Consider the following 19,417-nt stretch of genomic DNA (forward strand, 5'->3'; position numbering starts at 1 on the left):
CGGTCAAGATAGCATTTATATTTCAGGGAAGTGGCTGAGTCCAAGAGAGCTGCTGACAGGATGGAAGGCCTTATCGAAGATCTTGGTGTATCTCCACTTCCAGATGTCTCCCCTAAACTAAAGTAAGTCTATTTACAGTCATATAGCATTTATAAAGATATCCATTATCATAAGCAGGAGCATAACAGATCTATAATTTATAAATTTTTACAGCTGAGAGTATTTTATTTACAAGTTTACTGTTCATTCCATTCTTATATATAGTTCTCACATAATTTTGCTTATTATTTTTCTTTACTCGCTAGATTGATGTTACAACCTGACAACCAGGTGGATGATGATTGGACTGATATAGATGAGGATAATGATGAAACTGATGATGTGAGACGCTCCTCTGCTTTTAAAAGGTACAAAAAAGAGTGCTAATATTGTAAACTGTCTGTCAAATCATGAAGTGAACCTTACTAAAAAAGACACAGGCCTTTGCAAACTGCTTTGAATTAGAGCAGATGCCAATTAAATCAGCATCTGGACAGGTTCCAAGCCATTCAGACACTATTTCTACCAATTGTTAAGAAAAATGGCCAAAAATACATATACCTGGCAGACAACATTTAGCAGACAACATTTTTTTCCCAACATGTAAAGCGTTAATATTCTGACCCACATTCTGATAAAATAAGGAAAGCTTTTGTCTTTCAAAAATTACTTAGTGGTGTTAATTGTAAAGTGTGGATATTTCTTCTGCATATTACAGGAGACGTTATCAAGTTATAAAACATAAAAAAAACATCCAATGCTGTCTCGGGCACAGAAAACACCATCAAGTTGAGTGTGTCTGGCATCGAAGTTCCCTTGTCACTCTAGAACAGGAATGTCTTGTGCGGTAGATACTGCCTGGCACAATCGTGGCTTTGACAGCTTGACTTGTAAGTAATAAGTTATAAACTAACTTACCAGTTTAATCGCAACACCAGCAGTAGTGAAGAGTGTCTAAACACATACAAAATTTTAAACGTTAAGGCAATTTGCAATCGAAATGTACTGATTAAGTGATCAATGTTTTGATTAAGTGTTTGCTTTGAGAAGACTACCATCTTGGAATGTGAATTCTTATGTAATTTTGTTGTGATTAATGCTTCCAAGGGATCACTTTGTTTCCAGATTTTTTTTTTCATGGTGGGTTCTAATATTTCTTGTTGCTTTTTGTAAATAGATGTTTAAGTTCTCCAACAGAAAGCAAAATGATACACAGATGTCATTAGTTGTTCATATGTAAATTTTTCAGCTCACAGCTTCTTCATGAGCAAGGCACAGTATGGAAAGAAAGTAGTGAAAGCAGTCGTTAGTCATCGGACATGCGGAGTTTGCAAATGGTGGAAAAGGAATAGACCTTCAGAGGCAGTACGAAATCATCGTTGTGTTCATGATCACACAGGAAGTGTCAGGCTTATGGAAAGTGTATCGGGTGAGCGGGGTGTATGTGAGCTACACAAGGACGGAACTCCTGTGGAAGTGATTGAAGGCGATGGAGATAACACCATGATAGCTCGTCTGAAATCCAAATCAAACATTAGCTTGAAAAAGAAATTTGACAGGAATCATATAGTGAAAAACATTGGAAAGAAGCTATATGCTCTTCAGGCGGACAAAAGCACAAAGCTCAGTAAGTTAGTGATCCTACACATTCAGAAATGTGTGAAGTATATTCTAGCAAAGAATCAAGGTGATCCAAAGGGAATAGAAGAAAATCTTAAAGCTTTAGTACCTCATCAATTCGCAGACCACACAATGTGCCAGCCTCCATGGTGTGGGTACAAGCGTGACCGCAGCGTTAAATACTCGCACAGAAGCCTGCCCTATAAAGGACCGCTGAAGGACGACCACCTTAGATCTCAGCTAGAAAAACTGTTTGAACCAGTTGTGATGAAGGCTCCCCAGCTCGCAGACCTCGGTTCAAGTCAGCAGTGTGAGCACGCAATCAGAGAGGTCACCATGACGGCTCCAAAGTCCCTTCATTATGGGAATTCAGAATCTTTGGATTTTAGAGTGAAGGCCACAGCAGCATTCATCAATGAAGCGCGTCACTACATTTCAAAGGTACATCTCTTGTTACTGTTTAAGTTTGTTCTGTTTAGTTTGCTTGTTATTTTATTTACAAATGTTAGACCAGTACAGACATAGTTTTGAACAACAATTAAGAAAGTCATAACAACCTTTCATTTGTGGTATAGTAGTTCTGGAGACCCTGTTTCCTTGTTATTAGATGTTTCAGTATTACATATATTTGTGAATTTTTCATGCATAATTTTGGCAAACTTCAACCATCACTCGTCATAAAGTAATAAGCATTGATTTATATTTGAGAAAGAGAAAACAGTCTCTTTCAGATTGTTGAAGCCTTTGAAAAAAAAAGAATAATTTTCATGGAAGTGTATTTTGTTGGATGTATTGCCAAAATAATGTTGGAATGTTTGTTTGACGGTTGATTGATGTTAATTGTTTATTGAAGTTTGTTGTTTTTGTTCAGCTGTTCCAGTTCAGCACTTCAATTATTCAAGGAACAAGATGTTGACAGGTGACTATCATAAGGTAAATACTCTATTATCTAGAACTTTTGAAAGATTGTCATTAAATTTTCAGTTATGCTTTGTGCAGATAGGACCTGTATGCCAGTCAGTTTTATGAGACAAACAATCCACAAGATCGTATCGATTTATTCAGGGAATAGACATACATGTATACACATACAATTTTATCACAGATATCAACTTGAATATAAATAAAAACACACACATAAATGCACAAAAATAATTATACGATTAATCAATAAGTATGTTCTATGTAACCCTAGGATTGCCCATTAAGCTAAAAGCTTATTTCCAATGGGGTCCATTTTCTGTAAAATTATTACACTAACTTACAGAATGATAAATGAATTATAAAGAAGTTAAACTTAATGACAATTTTCAATAATCAAAACACATTTTTCAATATAATAAGACAAGTACATTGTACACAAACAAAATGAAAAAAGTTTCTTTTAAACTAAAACATATCAAGTACACATAAACATGTTTCAAAACCTTATCATAAGTTACACATCAATTTAATAATAAATATACATATTATTCACTTGTTTATCATTTTCATTACTTAAAAAAAGTTTTACTTTCGTTTTAAATGTTTGGATATTGTCAATTGATCTAATGTTGTCTGGTAAAGAATTCCAGTCTTTAATGGCATTGTAGAAAAATGTATTTTTTACATAAGAATCATTTTGAGGTAAAACAAAATTAAAATTACTGGATCTTAAATTGGATATTCTACAAACCTTAAACAATTCCTTTAAATAGGAAGGGCTTTTGTTGTAATAAACTTTATGAATGTGGTTGAGTCTTAACTGTCTAACTCTATCATTGACATTTAATAATTTAAGATCGGACAGAACCTTATTTGTCACTGAAGTCCTAGGAGTGTAGTCTTTTATAAAGCGCACAACCTTATTTTGAGCTACTTGAAGTTTGTGCTTCAGTGACTTACTCAGTCCTTCGTACCAAGAAGATGAAGAATAATCAAAGTGACACAGCAAAAGGGCAGGACATAACTGTTTCTTTATTTCTTCCGATAAACAATTTTTGTAACGGTATAGAAAATGTAATCTTCCATTCACCTTTGAAAGAATGCTCTTGACAATTTTATCTCCTGATAGGTAACAATCGATATTCAAACCAAGATATTTAACTTCAGACGAAGACTTTATTGTTTGATCATTACATGAAATGGAAAAATTTTGTAATTTATTAATTTTCGATTTAGAACCAAATAGCATACATTCAGTCTTGCCCAGGTGTAGAGATAATTTATTATCAACTAACCAATCTGAGCATCGTTCCAATACCTTTCCAAGTTTTTGGGCTATAATTTTTGGATCCTTATGCGAAAATAATATTGTGCTATCATCTGCATATAAAATTAACTTGCATTCAGAATCGATACTTGTTACCATGTCATTAACGTAGCAGAGAAATAGAAGAGGACCCAAAATACTGCCCTGAGGGACCCCACACGTAATAGGAAATGAGTCAGAAAAAACTTTACCAATACTTACTTTCTGATACCTACCTGACAAGTATGATTTAAACCAAGAAATAGATTTGACACCTAATATATCTAATTTATCACACAAAATATCATGATTGACGGTATCAAAAGCTTTTTGTAAGTCCATCATAACCATACCAGTGAGTAACCCTTTGGAGCTATTTGTACGGATATAGTCAAGTAGGTAAATAAGACATGTGTCAGTTGAATGAGATTTCCGAAACCCGGACTGGTGTTCGTAAATTAGATTATTAGTTCTTAAAAATGACTCAAATTGTACATACACGGCCCGTTCTAGAATCTTGGATACAATACATAAAATACTAACTGGTCTGTAATTCCCGACATCTAGCTTACTATTCTTTTTGTGTAGAGGTTTTACTTTAGCAATTTTCATATCATCTGGGACAACCCCCTCTGTTATTGAAGAATTCACAATATAAGTTATAGGGATTTTTAACACATCAGCACCATCTTTTAGAAATTTTGCAGGGATACCATCTAATCCAGTGCTTTTGCTTATATTAAGCCTACATAATTCTTTATATACAAACTCCTCACTTACATGACGAAGGTGAAACTCTTTTTGTGATATGTTCCTATAATAATTCTTAATTGTATCGGATGCCACACTATAAAAGTTCTTTGCTGCCGGGAGTTTCTGTACTAAATTAGATGCAATATTTGTAAAGAAGTTATTAAAATGACTTGCAACTCTACAAGGATCGTGATAAGTTTCACCATCAATCGACAAAACGATATTCGGACTTTCTTTTTTATTGTTACTGTAACCAAGGTTTTTGATATTCTGCCATAGTTTCTTATTGTCGTTCTTATTATCTAATATTTGCCCTTTGAAGTATTCAGATTTTGCCAATTTTATAGATTGTTGTACTTCATTGCGAAGTTTATTGAACAAAATCTTGTCAGAATTATTACGACTTTTTCTATACCTTGCATATGCTTTCTCTCGCCTATGTATCAGATCTAGAATATTTGAATCTATCCAAGGTTCAGTTTGATTTTTAAGTCTAATTTCCTTAAATGGAGCAATCTTATCTAATATGACTTTTATATAAAGATATAAGCAATTGCTGTTGAAAATGTTGAGTGATAATGAAGAAAAATATTGCTTATATACCACTATGCACCTTGATGGAATGTATTAAGTGTTGGTGTGAAAAGCAAACTTTATTGAATAATGGTGTTACTTTTACAAAAATCATAATGCAATTTTCCTCAACAATAGTAAAGAGTTATGAATAGTTCCCATTTTATCTGAATTATTTTTGCCTGGGTTTATATATAGATCAAGAAAATTCTTTTCTTACAATATCCATGTTTGACTGAATATGTCATTTTAAAGTGTGCTAAATAATCTGATTACTGCTGTCAGGTACACTCCGAGGCAGGTCTTTCCCCTGGTGTCCACAGCCTCAGATATGCAGATAAATGCCTGAAGCATAGGAAGCGTGTCCAGGAAAGATCGGCACTGCCATCGACTAAGCGGCGGCGACTACAACTAAAACAAGAGCGGTCAATAACACAAGGTGCTCAAGAAGCTCTTGAAGACATGTCCTATCAGTCAGGTAGGTAAAGTGATTTGTGCTGTTTTTTTTTTACTTACAGAACAAACATATGAGCCGTGTAACGACAAAACCAACATAATTGGTTTGCGACCAGCATGGATCCAGATCAGCCTGCGCATCCATGCAGTCTGATCAGGATCCATTCTGTTCGCTTTCCAACTCTATTACAAGTAGAGAAACTGATAGCGAACAGCATGGGCTGGTTTGGATCCATGCTGGTCGCAAACCCATTATGTTGGTTTTGTCGTGACACGACTCATATACATGTATTTTGACAAAATACTGTCAGTCTTGCAGGTACTGGTGTTTTCCTTCTTCTTTTCCTTCGAACATCATTAGGAGCTTGAAACTATAAATATTACTAATACGTCGTATCTGCAGTTCTGATGACAATTTTGATAAATGCACGGAAAACTTATTTAAGAACCTTCGAATGAGAGGATACCCTTGTAAACTAATTAAACACGCAATAAGCAAAGCTAGAAGAATGAATCGAAAGAATCTATTTACGTGCAAAGAACCACGGAATCAGGATAAACAAATCATTCCATTCATCACCACTTACAACCCATTTATTCCGCCAGCGCAAAAAATTTTTAATACATTTCTAAAGATTCTACAAGAGAACAGATCCACAAACTTTATTAAAAATACCAAAATTCTAGCAGTTCATCGTCGAACGAAAAACACGAGAGATCTATTGGTCAAGTCAAATTTAAACTGCAAGAAATTAACACAGGGAAGCTACGCATGCAAACAAAATTGTTTTGCTTGTAAATTCATGAAAAACTCGACAGAGATTAAAAGCACAACAACGTCCGAGGTATTTAAAATTCAAGGTCAATTTACATGTAAAACTCCGAGCATTATATACCTAATAACTTGCAAAAATTGTAACATTCAGTACGTGGGTCAGACGGGAAACACTATCAAAGAAAGACTCTATGGTCATATGGCAGATATTCGCGCGAAAAACACATTTAAACCAATTGTGCGCCATTTCGGCACTGAACACGACGTCACGGACATCACGATTTCAATAATACAAAACACGGAGCGCAACCTAAACAAACGATTACGAACCGAAGAACTATGGATAAAGAAGTTAAATACCAAAACACCGGACGGATTGAATTTAATTTAAAAGAAGTACTATACGCTAAAAAATTAGAAGACAATACACAGAAAGAATTAGAACAACTAAATTTTATAGACAACTTTCACGTATGTAACATATGCAAACTAGTCGTTCATTCAGCAAAAAACCTGAGAAGACACATGAAGAAACATGAACAAACAACAATTAAATTTAGATGTGATTGGTGCCAGAAATTATTAGCAAGGAGAGACTCTCTAAAACGTCATTCAAAAAATATCCATTTTTTACGTGAGGAAAAATTCCATATAGTGAAAATTCTTAATTCCATGACTCCATCAAAAGACCCTCCCAAAAAGATGACCATCCTTAAGAAACCCACCTTCAGAATTATCCAAGGCAAAACCGGACAACTGGACTTAAAAAAGAAGAAAATTCACAAACAACCAAAGACAGAAGACCTAAAATTTAACATTCCCAGACCAATATCACCACTAAGCCCTACACCAAAAACAGAAGAACATCTACAAACAGACAGAACCACATCACCAACGAATAGCTCCTCAACATCAACTATCTGCGAGGATGAACATTTAATGCATAATAGTGAAATGAACTAATCATCAACGTGTACAGTATATATGGTATTTTTCAAAAAACAATTTAAAGTTCAACCTAAAGAAACTTGGCACAACTCCATAATTTTCCTGGCAATTTTCCAAAACTCTATCTTTTTTTAGAAAACTTTATTAATTTTGTTACTATTTTTATATATCACGTGACTTACCATCTTACACAATTTTTATACTTTAGCTAGATTTATACTTTGTAAAATTTATCCTGATGAAGAACCAGATAGGTTCGAAACGGTAGATCTTTTATTAAAATTTTGTTAACATTTATCCGGTGTTGATGTGTGGTTTCTTTGAATTCTTCCTTTTTATCCAGTTTATAAATATTACTAATCAAAGTTTGCAAATTACCTTTTGTTTCCTTTTATAGGTTATATTCTAATCTATATAATTATTTGTATTTCAGAGATCGGGCATTCAGATGATGCTGACATCCAAAAGCTGCCAGATCTAGTCCCTCGTGGTGACTTCAAACCTATAGTGCTGCCAACAGGACAGCCTACATACATTGCTTTTGACCTGGAGACAAACTGGCCTTAGTAAGTAGACCTGTATTGCAAATTTGTTGATATATATCATGTGAAAACTGTAACACAGTTGCTTTTATTTTAGGTTATCGTAATCGATACTAGGTTGAGTGATTAGTTGTCTCTTAAAATATAATTGTAAAAAAATATGCAATATATCAGGAATGGTTTATCCTTATTTGGAACAAGCTGAATTAGAATAAGATCTCAGATTATTATAAGAGCACATAAAACAGCTCAAAATTGTTTATTTATTTATAAATAATTGTGTTGTTCATTTCAGTACAAGATGGCCAGATCCCACATATTACCCAGGTTGCTGCCACAGAACCTAAAAGTGGGAAAGCTTTCAATATGTATGTTCTACCTACATTGCCCATATCTGACAAGGCACAAGAAGTGACCGGCCTAAGAATGGTGGATCACAAGATGCAGTACAATGGAACTAATGTAGAAGCTTATTCCATATATGAAGCTTTGAAATCATATTGTGATTGGTTAGAAAAATTTCAGAATGTTGTATTAGTTGCGCATAATGGCAGAAGATTTGACTTTCCTGTTTTGTTGACGGCATGTGACAATGTAGGATTGAGGGACAGAATGTGTAAGTGTGTTGCTGGATGCGCGGATTCACTGTCTATATTTAGAAAAGCATACCCAAACAGGAAGTCTTACAAACAGGAAGACCTTGCAAAGGATCTATTGGGAGCTTCATACTGTGCTCATAATGCTTCAGAAGATGTCTTGATTCTTGGTAAACTTATTCACCACTTGGACATATTATCTGTTGATATGCTGCCACACACATTTTCAGCAAAATCTGTGTACAATTCCCAGTTGTGCAGTCGGAAGAAGTTGATAACACAGCCTGATTATGGAAAAACCCTTATTAACTTGCTGTCACATGTAAATGAATTTCTTGGAAAGGTTGTATATGAAGACTATATGTAACAATAATTGAATAATGAAAATATTACAGTACATTTGAATTGTTTTGATTATAGATTTCATTTTTAGCTCGACTATTCGAAGAATATGAGAGCTATTGTAGTCGCCCCGGCGTCGGCGTCCGCGTCCGCGTCGGCGTCTGCGTTGGTTAAAGTTTTTTGTAAAGTCAAATATCTCAATTATTACTTGAGATATTCAATTGAAACTTACAATACTTATTTATAGTAACAAGGTTCATCAGATTGACAAGTTGGATAACTCTGCCTACAATATTGACAGAATTATGCCCCTTTTTAACTTAGAAATTTTGGTTAAAGTTTTTGTAAAGTCAAATATCTCAATTATTGCTTGAGATATTCAATTGAAACTTACAATACTTATTTATAATAACAAGGTACATCAGATTGACAAGTTGGATAACTCTGCCTACAATATTGACAGAATAATGCCCCTTTTTAACTTAGAAATTTTGGTTAAAGTTTTTTGTAAAGTCAAATATCTCAATTATTGCTCGAGATATTCAATTGAAACTTACAATACTTATTTATAATAACAAGGTACATCAGATTGACAAGTTGGATAACTCTGCCTACAATATTGACAGAATAATGCCCCTTTTTAACTTAGAAATTTTGGTTAAAGTTTTTTGTAAAGTCAAATATCTCAATTATTGCTCGAGATATTCAATTGAAACTTCCAATACTTATTTATAGTACTAATGTACATCAGATTGACAAGTTGGATAAATCTGCCTACCATATTGACAGAATTATGCCCCTTTGGAACTTAGAAATTTTGGTTAAAGTTTTTTGTAAAGTCAAATATCTCAATTATTGCTTGAGATAATCAATTGAAATTTAAAATACTTATTTATAGTAACAATGTACATCAGTTTGCAAAATTGCATAACTCTGTCTGCAATATTTGCAGAATTATTTGCCCCTTTGAAACTTAGAAATTTTGGTTAAAGGTTAACGGTCTTCAAAGATATTTACTTGAAACTTTACACATGCACTTATGGTCATAATTGGAGGGTCATAATTGTATGTCACTGACCAAGTTCCATAACTCTATCTTGCATTAAGGCTGATTCATATCCCCTTTTCTACTTAGTCTCTTGGTTAATGTTTACATGCAAGTTTTACATATCTCAATAACTATTAAAGATATTTGTTTAAAACTTCACATATGCATTTAGGGTCATAATTGTAGGTCACTGACAAAGATCCATAATTCTGTCTTGCATTTAGGCTGATTTTTCTCCCCTTTTTCAACTTAGAAATTCATGGTAAAGTTTTGCTTGTAAGCTGTTATCTCAATAACTACTGAAGGGTTTGTGCCTTTTTTGGGACAATTTTATGCATTCATAATAATAAAGTAGTGATTTACTTGATAAAACATCTTAATAACAAGCCTTTGTACCTTTTCTGTCAAATTTATGTATTCATAGGTAATTAGTATTATTATACTCAATAAAAAACCCTTGTGACATTACCTTCCGAATAGTCAAGCCAATTCTGTATAATTAGACTCTCTCTAAGGCCTATAACATGAATTTATAAAAAAAAAATTAGCCCTTTTGTGAACTTAGAAAATTTAACAATATCAAGGCTCTTTTACTATCAAGCACTTAGAATAGTCGAGCATGCTGTCCTACAGACAGCTCTTGTTATTAATAAAAGATTAAGTAATGCATTTGAAAATAAATCTGTAGAGATTAATACAACACACTGGAATATATGTATAAATGCATTGATGTACTATAATTTGGTGATTTAGTCTTGTAGGATGATTCAATTAATTGACTTTGTATAGAGTTCAAGCCAGATCATGCATTTTATTAGATAGCATCACTGGAAACTCAATATGACTGTTTCAATATTCTATACTGCAGTCCATTTAGCGGGTGTTTCAAAAACTGATTTCGTTATTGCTCATCTATCAGCTTGCCTAGCAATACACAGATGGAACATCGCATCTTCCTTGTCTCATAAATAACTTTTGAAGAAAAAAGCCTTGGTGCATGTGAGTCACTTGTTAGGGACATTGACCTTGGTCAGAAGATGACCCATATTGTTTTCGAGGTCAGTAGGTTAAAATCAACATGGCTTTGATGACAAAAATGGATTATATTATCAAGCAATGTATACTTTGGTAATTTCAGTGCTTTGATTAACTCAGTAGCCGAACTACTTTTGAATGCAATGAAAAGAGCATATCTTATAATTAAGTGCATATGTCTACAGAAATACTCTCCGTTGTAACAATTATAAAAAAGAAGCACATGATTATCTGGAATAAAGTAAAATTCATGAAATTGTTTTGTTGCATTTTAACTTTAAAAGTATTTCTTTGAAAAAATAAGACGGTTTAATGATTATATCACAAGCCTTATTATATTAAATATTTTTCCTATCTTTCTGTGATGATGACGATGTAAGTGAAATTTTGTCAATCGAAAGTTTTGAGTTAATGATTTATAAAGGCATTTTAGAAATATTTCGATGAACGAAAACATTTATTTGATTGAATAAATCCAATAAATCCGTGTTCTTTAACAACACTATATTTGACTTTGTTTATATTTAGACAAAGATTGGCATATAAACTAACGTAATAGATAAATAAATAATTTCCTGTATTAAAATATAAATTAAAACATTAAATGAATTATTAATTAATCATTTAATTATTAATTTATTATTTAATCAATTAAAAGTGTTGTTTATTTTTGTTACAGAACAGAACAGTTCCTTTATTTCTTTCCCAGGGTACATGGCAATACAACATGAGGGAAACGTTATGGATGAGCAAATAGCCAATGTGGTCAAGGGGACATAATCACACAAAGTTAAGATTAAAATCAAATAAGGCCGACAGAGTTACCTTTCTTGGAAAATAGTAAAAACCTTAAAAATAGCACTTGGTTACATATATACTATAAACAGATACAATATTTTAAACAAACTTCAGGTAGCACTTTATCAGCCGTTGAAAAGTGTTTTGATTCAAAATAGCATGAAAATTCAGTAACATTTAAAGATTAAGATGTTTATTTTTGTTATGATTTAAAGCACTTCAAGACCCATAAAGGTCATATAGCGACGTTCCAGAGGAAGACCTCAGGTGCTCTTCCGTGCATTATCAGTGTCACGAACGGCACCGGAGTAGAACCACCGATGTTCCGTAAGCTAGCCGGAAAGCTGCCACACACGAAAGAATCCAAGGTCGGGATTCGAACCCACAGCGGTAAGGGGCAAGTGGTTTGAAGTTAACGACCTTTACCACTCGGCCACGGATGCCTATAAGTCACATACATTTATAACCAATTAGCTGTACCATTTTCTTGGGACAACCAATTCACTGTATCTTTTTCTTGGGACAACCAATTCACTTTTCCTTTTTCTTGGGACAACCAATTCACTGTACCATTTTCTTTGACAACCAATTCATTTCTTGGACAACCAAATTCAAGCAAACGAAATAACAAGAAGTAAATGCTGTTTCAGATATTTTTTATTGAGTTATGAAGTTGCATGTCAACACTTAGTGTTGAAAAAAACAAGACAAAAACAAACAATATGCATGTACAACGATTTAAAATGTTACAGTTTTCTATATCGTATTTCATTATCAAAATTGCAACAATATTTCTATAATAACTTTATCTAAAAAAATTTCTCAACTTTTTTCTTTAAAATCTATACAAACAGGACTAATATAATTCGTAAAATCTAAAAGTACATTGAAATATATCTGAGTCATGAAGAAATTTTCTACACTGTTCCTCCATATTCAAATTTCAAAACCGATCAGAGGCTTTGTTATGACATTTTTGTAATATAATGAATATGGGACATAAATTCAACAGACATTTATACATACACACATTCAATGCTTTTATTTCCAATTTCAGACTTGAAATTAAATTTGTATTGTGCTTCAAATAGTATATATCTAAATATAGAAACCTCCACATTCTTAATAATCATTTTCAACAACTCTTTTTAAGTAACAGCCATTTAAATACAAAAAATTGTAAAAGATGACATTAAAAATATAACATTTCAAATTTAAAAATAGAGTAAACATTAACAACTTGTTTAAGAAATTTAAACAAATCCAGCTGCTTTAAATACAAGTTCTATCTTAACCAATTAAAATTTGACATTAAAATGTAACAAAAAGAAAATCGACATAAGAATTCTAACATTACTACAAACCCCTGCATAAATCAGGACAGAAAACATATGTATATGTATTTGTAAGTCCTATTTTCTGACATAACCTATGTTGCCACCATTAATTAACTGTTAGGTCACTAGATTAAGAACTCAAGATTGCACATGGTTAATTTACTTAGAGTAGATTTATTTGACAAGAATATGTCTGTAACCATTTATCCAGCATTGTTTTAAATTATTTTAAAGGACAGGCTACTTTGGGACAAACTCAGGTATGTTATTTGTAAAAGAAGCAAGAACACCTATTATGTATCAGCATGAAGGAAATTTTTTTACTATAATCCTGATAAAACTGGTATTTGATCTAACATAATTCCCAACACACAATGGCAATAATTATCTGACGTGTTCTGAATGCTGGTTATTGCTAATAAAATATTGAAAAGAACCGATAACAAATTTTGTTCATTAACAGCCAGGTAAAAAATCCTTATTCCGTCAAAATAGTTAACATTCATAGTTAACATACTTATAGACAGATAACAAAAACTTAGTTTCATAACAAAAAAACATGATCTTTTCCAAATCATTTATCAATTAATCATTAAGTAATCAAATCAATTTTTTTTTATTTCCAAGTTATGCAACATAACAAATTGAACATTATCTTCTTACATCTATTGTATGCTTATAATACATGATCTATAAGTCATTAATCAACTTTGAGAACACGGCAACATTTTTAAGTAACATTTCACATTACAAATACTGTATTACATGTATATTTATAAAAAGAAGTAAATTAGGAAACAGTAAGACTTTAGACAGATTAATTTAATATATTTAAAACACATGTCAGTTTTCTATTTTTTCGGGACGTGTAAACTCAGTAACCAAACCACACACTGTCCTCATGTTGCTGATGTCTTTCTCATTAAGACAAAAGAAAACAAATAAGACAAAAGAGACCAAAGCAGGCAAAAGTAGCCAAACTAGGAAAAAGGAGAAGAGTTTGAGGATTGTATATTTCTTCACTGTAAATAAAATTCAATTATTTTTAGCCTTCTAATACATCAGTTTTCCTTCCTTTGAAACTGTTCTACATGTACTTAGCAGAATATAAGATAGAATTTTAAAAACTTTTTTCTCTCTCTCTTAAAATTTCTCCATGAAACCAACCAATGAAATCCTATATATCTCTTCTCCTTTAAAATCTATTTATTCAATCCTGATCTTAAGATTGAACTTTAACAAAATTAAACGACAATTATTTTTTGTTAGTAAAAAGCACAGCAGAAAATCAAAGTAAGATACAGATATATTTGAAATGTTTAGTCTAAGAATAGACTATGTCACTTGAAAAGGCACTACACACAAAACCTTGTTTAATTCATTTACTTCAGTCAAACTTGATGACAATATAGGACAAAAAATTACCAATATTGTCCTATATTTTTGTGGATATGGTAAAATTTAGAACATTTTAACTATTAAGAGTATTTATACACAGCGTTTGATAATTTTGTTCATCGATGCTATTTAGATTTTATTAAATAACAGAAAACATTTGCCATTGATGCTTCGATGTTTGACTATTAAATTAAACCACAGAGGTCAGTTATAAAGAAAAATAAATTTCCTAACAAGAGATAGACATATGTTGTTGAACATTTCTTGAAATAATGATCACTTTTTAAATCATATATCCACATTGTTATTCCATTTCTCTTCTGTATGGGAAAATATGAGCTAATTTACAAAATGAATGAATAAAATGATCAATGCCTATAACAACTGCTGTCAACAACAATTTAACACCAGAAAAATCAGAAATCATTTCCTTTTCATATTACAGTCCCAGTATTCAGCACTTCCATTTTTATTGGAACCAAGTTATAAAACATTTTATTCACTGTAAAGGCAAATCCACAGTTCTATATATAAAAGAGCATAATAAAAACACACACAGATTGCAAGTTTTAAATATTAATCTAATAATAATGTTCAAATCTGACTAGATTTCATCGTTTCAAAACTCCCATAATTCCCTGTGATACAACACAATCTGTCCTAGCAGTGTAAGTCTTCTTTCTTGTAAAGTAAATCCATCTGTTTTCTTTTCATTTTGAAGATATCACTTTATATCACATGATGAACACCATGGCAAAATATGTTGTTGTTTTTTTACCTTAGAACTTGATTTTTTTTAATAAGAAATCATACATTTCTAAACAATTTTTCTTTCTTCCCAGAAACACTTCTGTTTAAAACATCAACTGAATCCTCATCAACTATTTCATAGTTATTTTTCTTCTTTTTTTTATTATCGAAATTTTTTTTCTAAGAAACCGTATCAACACAAGAATTGAAGGGTGTTTTTCTTGACCAACAATACGTCAAGTTTTGACCAATCTCAGCTCTTTACTATGCCTCATCAGACAGGATGGTGATACACAGTCGTCTCTCAGGCCATCTGTACGTTTTAGGTAGAAGTAACTGAAAAGAAAATGAATTTTTTATTACTAATAATGAATATTTCATCTTTAGCCTAAGCAATTTCAAAGTTAGGCAGAATCTGAAAACTTAACACGATGTATCAGTAGGACAGCAGGCTCAACTATTTTCAATGAAAAGAGCTAGCCTGGATAATATAGAATTTTCAAGTGAAAAAAGGACTATGGTTTTGTCAAAATCCATGCCTTGGGCAGTAACCTCCTCACTTACAAACTTGCTTGCATGATTTCAGTCGGCCATATTCCCTAGCTATGAAAGATAACTCCCTGTTTCCCTGTCTAAAATCCAACCAAATTATTCCCCTTTCAAATGAACTTAAAGAAGGGACCTTTTAAAAAGACTTTGTATTTATTTATTCGATTTTTTGTTCAGAAACTGACAATTTTTTCTTTACCTTTGTTTAATTTGCTTTCTATCTATATATGGTTCCTATGGTAAACATATGAGTTTTGATGGTAAACAAATGAATTTTCTGAACCGAAAGTAATCTAACACACAGCGTTGCTGTGATCACATGTAAACAATACATTAAAATGATTAAATTGGTAAAAATATTGAGATATTTGTTTGACTATCAGTTTTTAATATAGAAAACAACTATGTGTAGTTTCTGTGTATTGTTTTAATATGTTTGTCTGATATTTTAGTTGTAAAAGCCATGTACGCTTAGTGTCGCTTCATAGCAACCGAGTTTAAAACGTGAGCGGTAACTGAACGAGATATGGCAAAGCGCATGCTCGCGCACTGACTTCCGCTCTATCGAAATACTGCATAAACGTATAGCGAAAGTTCGTAAGTGCTCCTATTACTCTCTCAAATAAGTGTGTGAAGTTTCAATCCAGTCCTTGTTTCAGTGGATTTTGGAGATATCAACTTCCATGCAAAAACTTAACCTAAGTATGCTGCCGAAGCCAAGCAGAGTTCAAAAGCTGAGGCTATTCTTGGAATAGTTGATCTAAAATGAAATTTCAAGAGCTGATGATATGAACGTAAAACTGCTCAATAAGACTCTTTGTTGGGACGTTTTGCTTATTTATTATAAAGTTCCTTTTCATTCATTGTCTGAAACATGTACTAGTATCATAATAATACATACATCATCTGATAACTCTTGTAGGTCTATACACATTTTTTCAATGAAATCATCTGCCAGTAAAACTTGCAACCACAGACCATGTGCTGTGAATGGGTGCTCCTCGTCCGCTATGGAGCCGTTTACGCTCGGAGAAACAAGGGTAATTGCAGAATCATTTGTCGCACTCATAAATGTAAAATGTCGTCCATGCCTCAACCTTCCTCTGTAAATAAAGCTACTGTTTTGAAAGTTCAAGTTTATCATAATGCTTTGGAAACATATTTTCTTCCTTTTTTTTCAAAGATGAATATTCGATCTTTTTGTAAAAGCTTCATGCCTTCAGATGAGCCAAAATACTTCAATTTATTACTGATAAGCTTATAATATTGAATAATATCATTATGAATGAGAATATACTTTAAGAGCCAAAAATATTACCATAACTTTGAATTCCATAAAAAATCTTCAATATCAAAAACTATAATTTGGTCAGCTAAACAATTAACAACTCTGATAACTTTTTATTTCTTAAATTGTACAAAATAGTTCTATAGCTTCCATTAACATGTCTTACCTCAATGCCAACGGCAGTAAAGGCAGCTTCCAGATTAAATTTAAGGTGTACGTATTCGAGTGTTCTTGTCCGTAACAACTCAGTCGGTGCATCTGAACTCTCCGTACTGTCAAATGAATTTTTCCTTGATGGAGGTCGACTTAAAAACATCAAAATATCCTGTTAACTTCTATCATACTTTGTCTAAAATTTCATTTCCTTATTATCTTTATAACTTATATTTCAAGACAAATATGTATTTTGTAAAAAAAATATACATGTATAAGAAAAACTGTTATGTTTTATTCCATTACTTTTACGTTTGTTTTGTAGTTCCTTTGTTGTCTTAATTTAAATAAGATCTATTATACTATTTTAATGAATTAAAGAAGAAATTTAATTGTGAAAAAAGGAGAGAAACTATCTATAAAACTCACTTGAAATCTGCAATATTTGGCCGTAGATCAGAATGTAGGCCTCTTGACAATGTTGCTTTTATCTGCTCTGACTCTATAATAACCAAACAATTTAAACATTATTATTTTTACAAATTTAACAAAAAAGACTGGTTTAATCATGAGGTGATAATTTGATTAAATCTTAAATACAACACTAAATAAAGAATATTTTGAATAAAATAAAGTTAACAAAAATTGAATAATAAATTAAGCCATACTGTCTAAACATATGGTCTGCATCGTTTACTACTCATTCAAAATTAATTTTTGAAATTTTCTCGTAAAATGATAAATGGATAGAGTGGTAAGGGTTAATTTTGATGAACTGTTTAAAAATTTCAGAAAAATATATGCATATTAGTAGTTTATATATGTCTCATATGTACAATTTCTCTTTAACCTCAATCTTTTTTGCTGTATTTCTATATGGTCCATTTCCACATATTTTCATTATTTTAATGAATTAGGAAATTAAGAAATACTATTTATCTAAAATTTGGGACATTATTCTTAAAATTATCAAAAGGTTGGATGCATGGGGGCTTTAAAATCACTGCAGAGAAATAAAGGAACACCTTGTTAATTAGAAAATGTTTTACAAGACCTCTGGTAGGCAAAATCTCTCAAGATTCCCTCCAGTTGGTCTATTTTTTAAAACCCAGGAGATAATTTTATCAAATTTGTAGTCAATCTTGAATACCAAACTTTAACAGAAACAAAGTTCCTGTTTATACAACATCTCATCTGTTCAGAATCCTTGCAACAGTGCTAGCAAGACCTCCCCAGATTGACGTCAATCGTATTTGCAGGGGTTAAAATCATTAACACCTATGCTTATACTCGCTCCTTGGATAATATCAGTTGGCATTTTTATTTTCAAACAAATCTTGTGCACATGACTTTAGTCATTTAATTTAGAGGAAACATCCCTTTTTAATTATTTTTTTCCTCTTATTTTAAAGAATTTTTTAACTTTCACTTTTCATTTGATTTATATAACTATAAAAAGACCCCCCCCCCTTAATTACAAACCATGAACCTGTATTCAATATCATTAGAAAGAATCTAAACACAACCTAATAGAGAATTCAATATTTAAAAGCCTTGTTTTTGAAAAGTTGCTAATAATTACTTAGAATAAATTTTAAAAGGGTCAATATAAAAAACATATGATGATAACAACCATTTTCAGGAAAAGCGCACATGACTAGACTTTAAAGTTGTTATCACAATGACAAAGTTCAACTAGATGTAACTGTCTAAATCTGTTAATCATACCTAATATTGAAAGGTGTCCTCTCTCTGCATCATCTTCATCATCATCGAACCCATCCTTGTCATATAAATTATCACGAACATTCTCCCCAGGCTCTTCCCATGAGCATTTGCTGTTATCGCCACTCAAAAGCTTTTCCAGAAAGTAATAACACAATTGAAGTATAAGCGAAGGGCATACAACACACTAAACCTTGTGTAATTTGCAGTGTAATAACAAAGACATTTGAGTTACAATATAGCAAAGTGATCCCTCGGGAAGCATTAATCACAACAAAATTACATGAAAATTGCAGACTTGGTTTGATTGAGTCTGTTCAATGTCTGTTCCATACAACATCTTAATATACACATTTCTTACTTCTTTTAAGATTTTCTTAAACAAAATTCATCTCAAAAAATGTTATGAAATACTATTATGTTATAATATCTAGCAAATATATCTGACTTGACAGGGAATTT

General features: G+C 32.0%; 3 protein-coding genes across 3 annotated transcripts; 2 read left to right on the forward strand and 1 right to left on the reverse strand.

Moving 5' to 3' along the window:
* Positions 1–305: 305 nt before the first annotated feature.
* On the forward strand, positions 306–8,419 carry LOC132757662 (uncharacterized). Its single transcript, XM_060749009.1, has 6 exons — positions 306–407; positions 758–929; positions 1,289–2,100; positions 5,501–5,693; positions 7,828–7,960; positions 8,232–8,419. Exons 2-6 carry the CDS (start codon positions 875–877, stop codon positions 8,281–8,283), a joined length of 1,245 nt encoding a protein of 414 aa, XP_060604992.1. The 5' UTR covers positions 306–407; positions 758–874; the 3' UTR covers positions 8,284–8,419.
* LOC132757663 (uncharacterized) lies at positions 8,303–11,714 on the forward strand. The gene is made up of 2 exons (XM_060749010.1): positions 8,303–8,875; positions 11,637–11,714. The coding sequence occupies exons 1-2, from the start codon at positions 8,303–8,305 to the stop codon at positions 11,712–11,714; spliced, it is 651 nt and encodes a 216-aa protein (XP_060604993.1).
* A 680-nt stretch (positions 11,715–12,394) lies between these two features.
* On the reverse strand, positions 12,395–19,074 carry LOC132757661 (suppressor of fused homolog; the record flags this gene model as incomplete). Its single annotated transcript, XM_060749008.1, is given in 5 exon segments — positions 12,395–15,576; positions 16,691–16,892; positions 17,244–17,382; positions 17,660–17,732; positions 18,959–19,074. Coding segments are annotated over 4 exon segments (379 nt in total), but the record flags the coding sequence as incomplete, so codon positions are not given.
* Positions 19,075–19,417: the final 343 nt, after the last annotated feature.

Source organism: Ruditapes philippinarum, unplaced genomic scaffold (assembly GCF_026571515.1).
Source record: "Ruditapes philippinarum isolate M1 unplaced genomic scaffold, ASM2657151v2 ctg19382_1_1_1_1, whole genome shotgun sequence".
NCBI lineage: Eukaryota > Metazoa > Mollusca > Bivalvia > Venerida > Veneridae > Ruditapes > Ruditapes philippinarum.

Coding starts and splice junctions, on each gene's coding strand:
- LOC132757662 (XM_060749009.1), top strand. CDS start 875: ATGTCTTGTGCGGTAGATACTGCCTGGCACAATCGTGGCTTTGACAGC. Junction 930..1,288: donor TGGCTTTGACAGCTTGACTT/GTAAGTAATAAG, acceptor TAAATTTTTCAG/CTCACAGCTTCTTCATGAGC. Junction 7,961..8,231: donor CTGGAGACAAACTGGCCTTA/GTAAGTAGACCT, acceptor TGTTCATTTCAG/TACAAGATGGCCAGATCCCA.
- LOC132757663 (XM_060749010.1), top strand. CDS start 8,303: ATGTATGTTCTACCTACATTGCCCATATCTGACAAGGCACAAGAAGTG. Junction 8,876..11,636: donor TAAATGAATTTCTTGGAAAG/GTTGTATATGAA, acceptor TTTTTGTTACAG/AACAGAACAGTTCCTTTATT.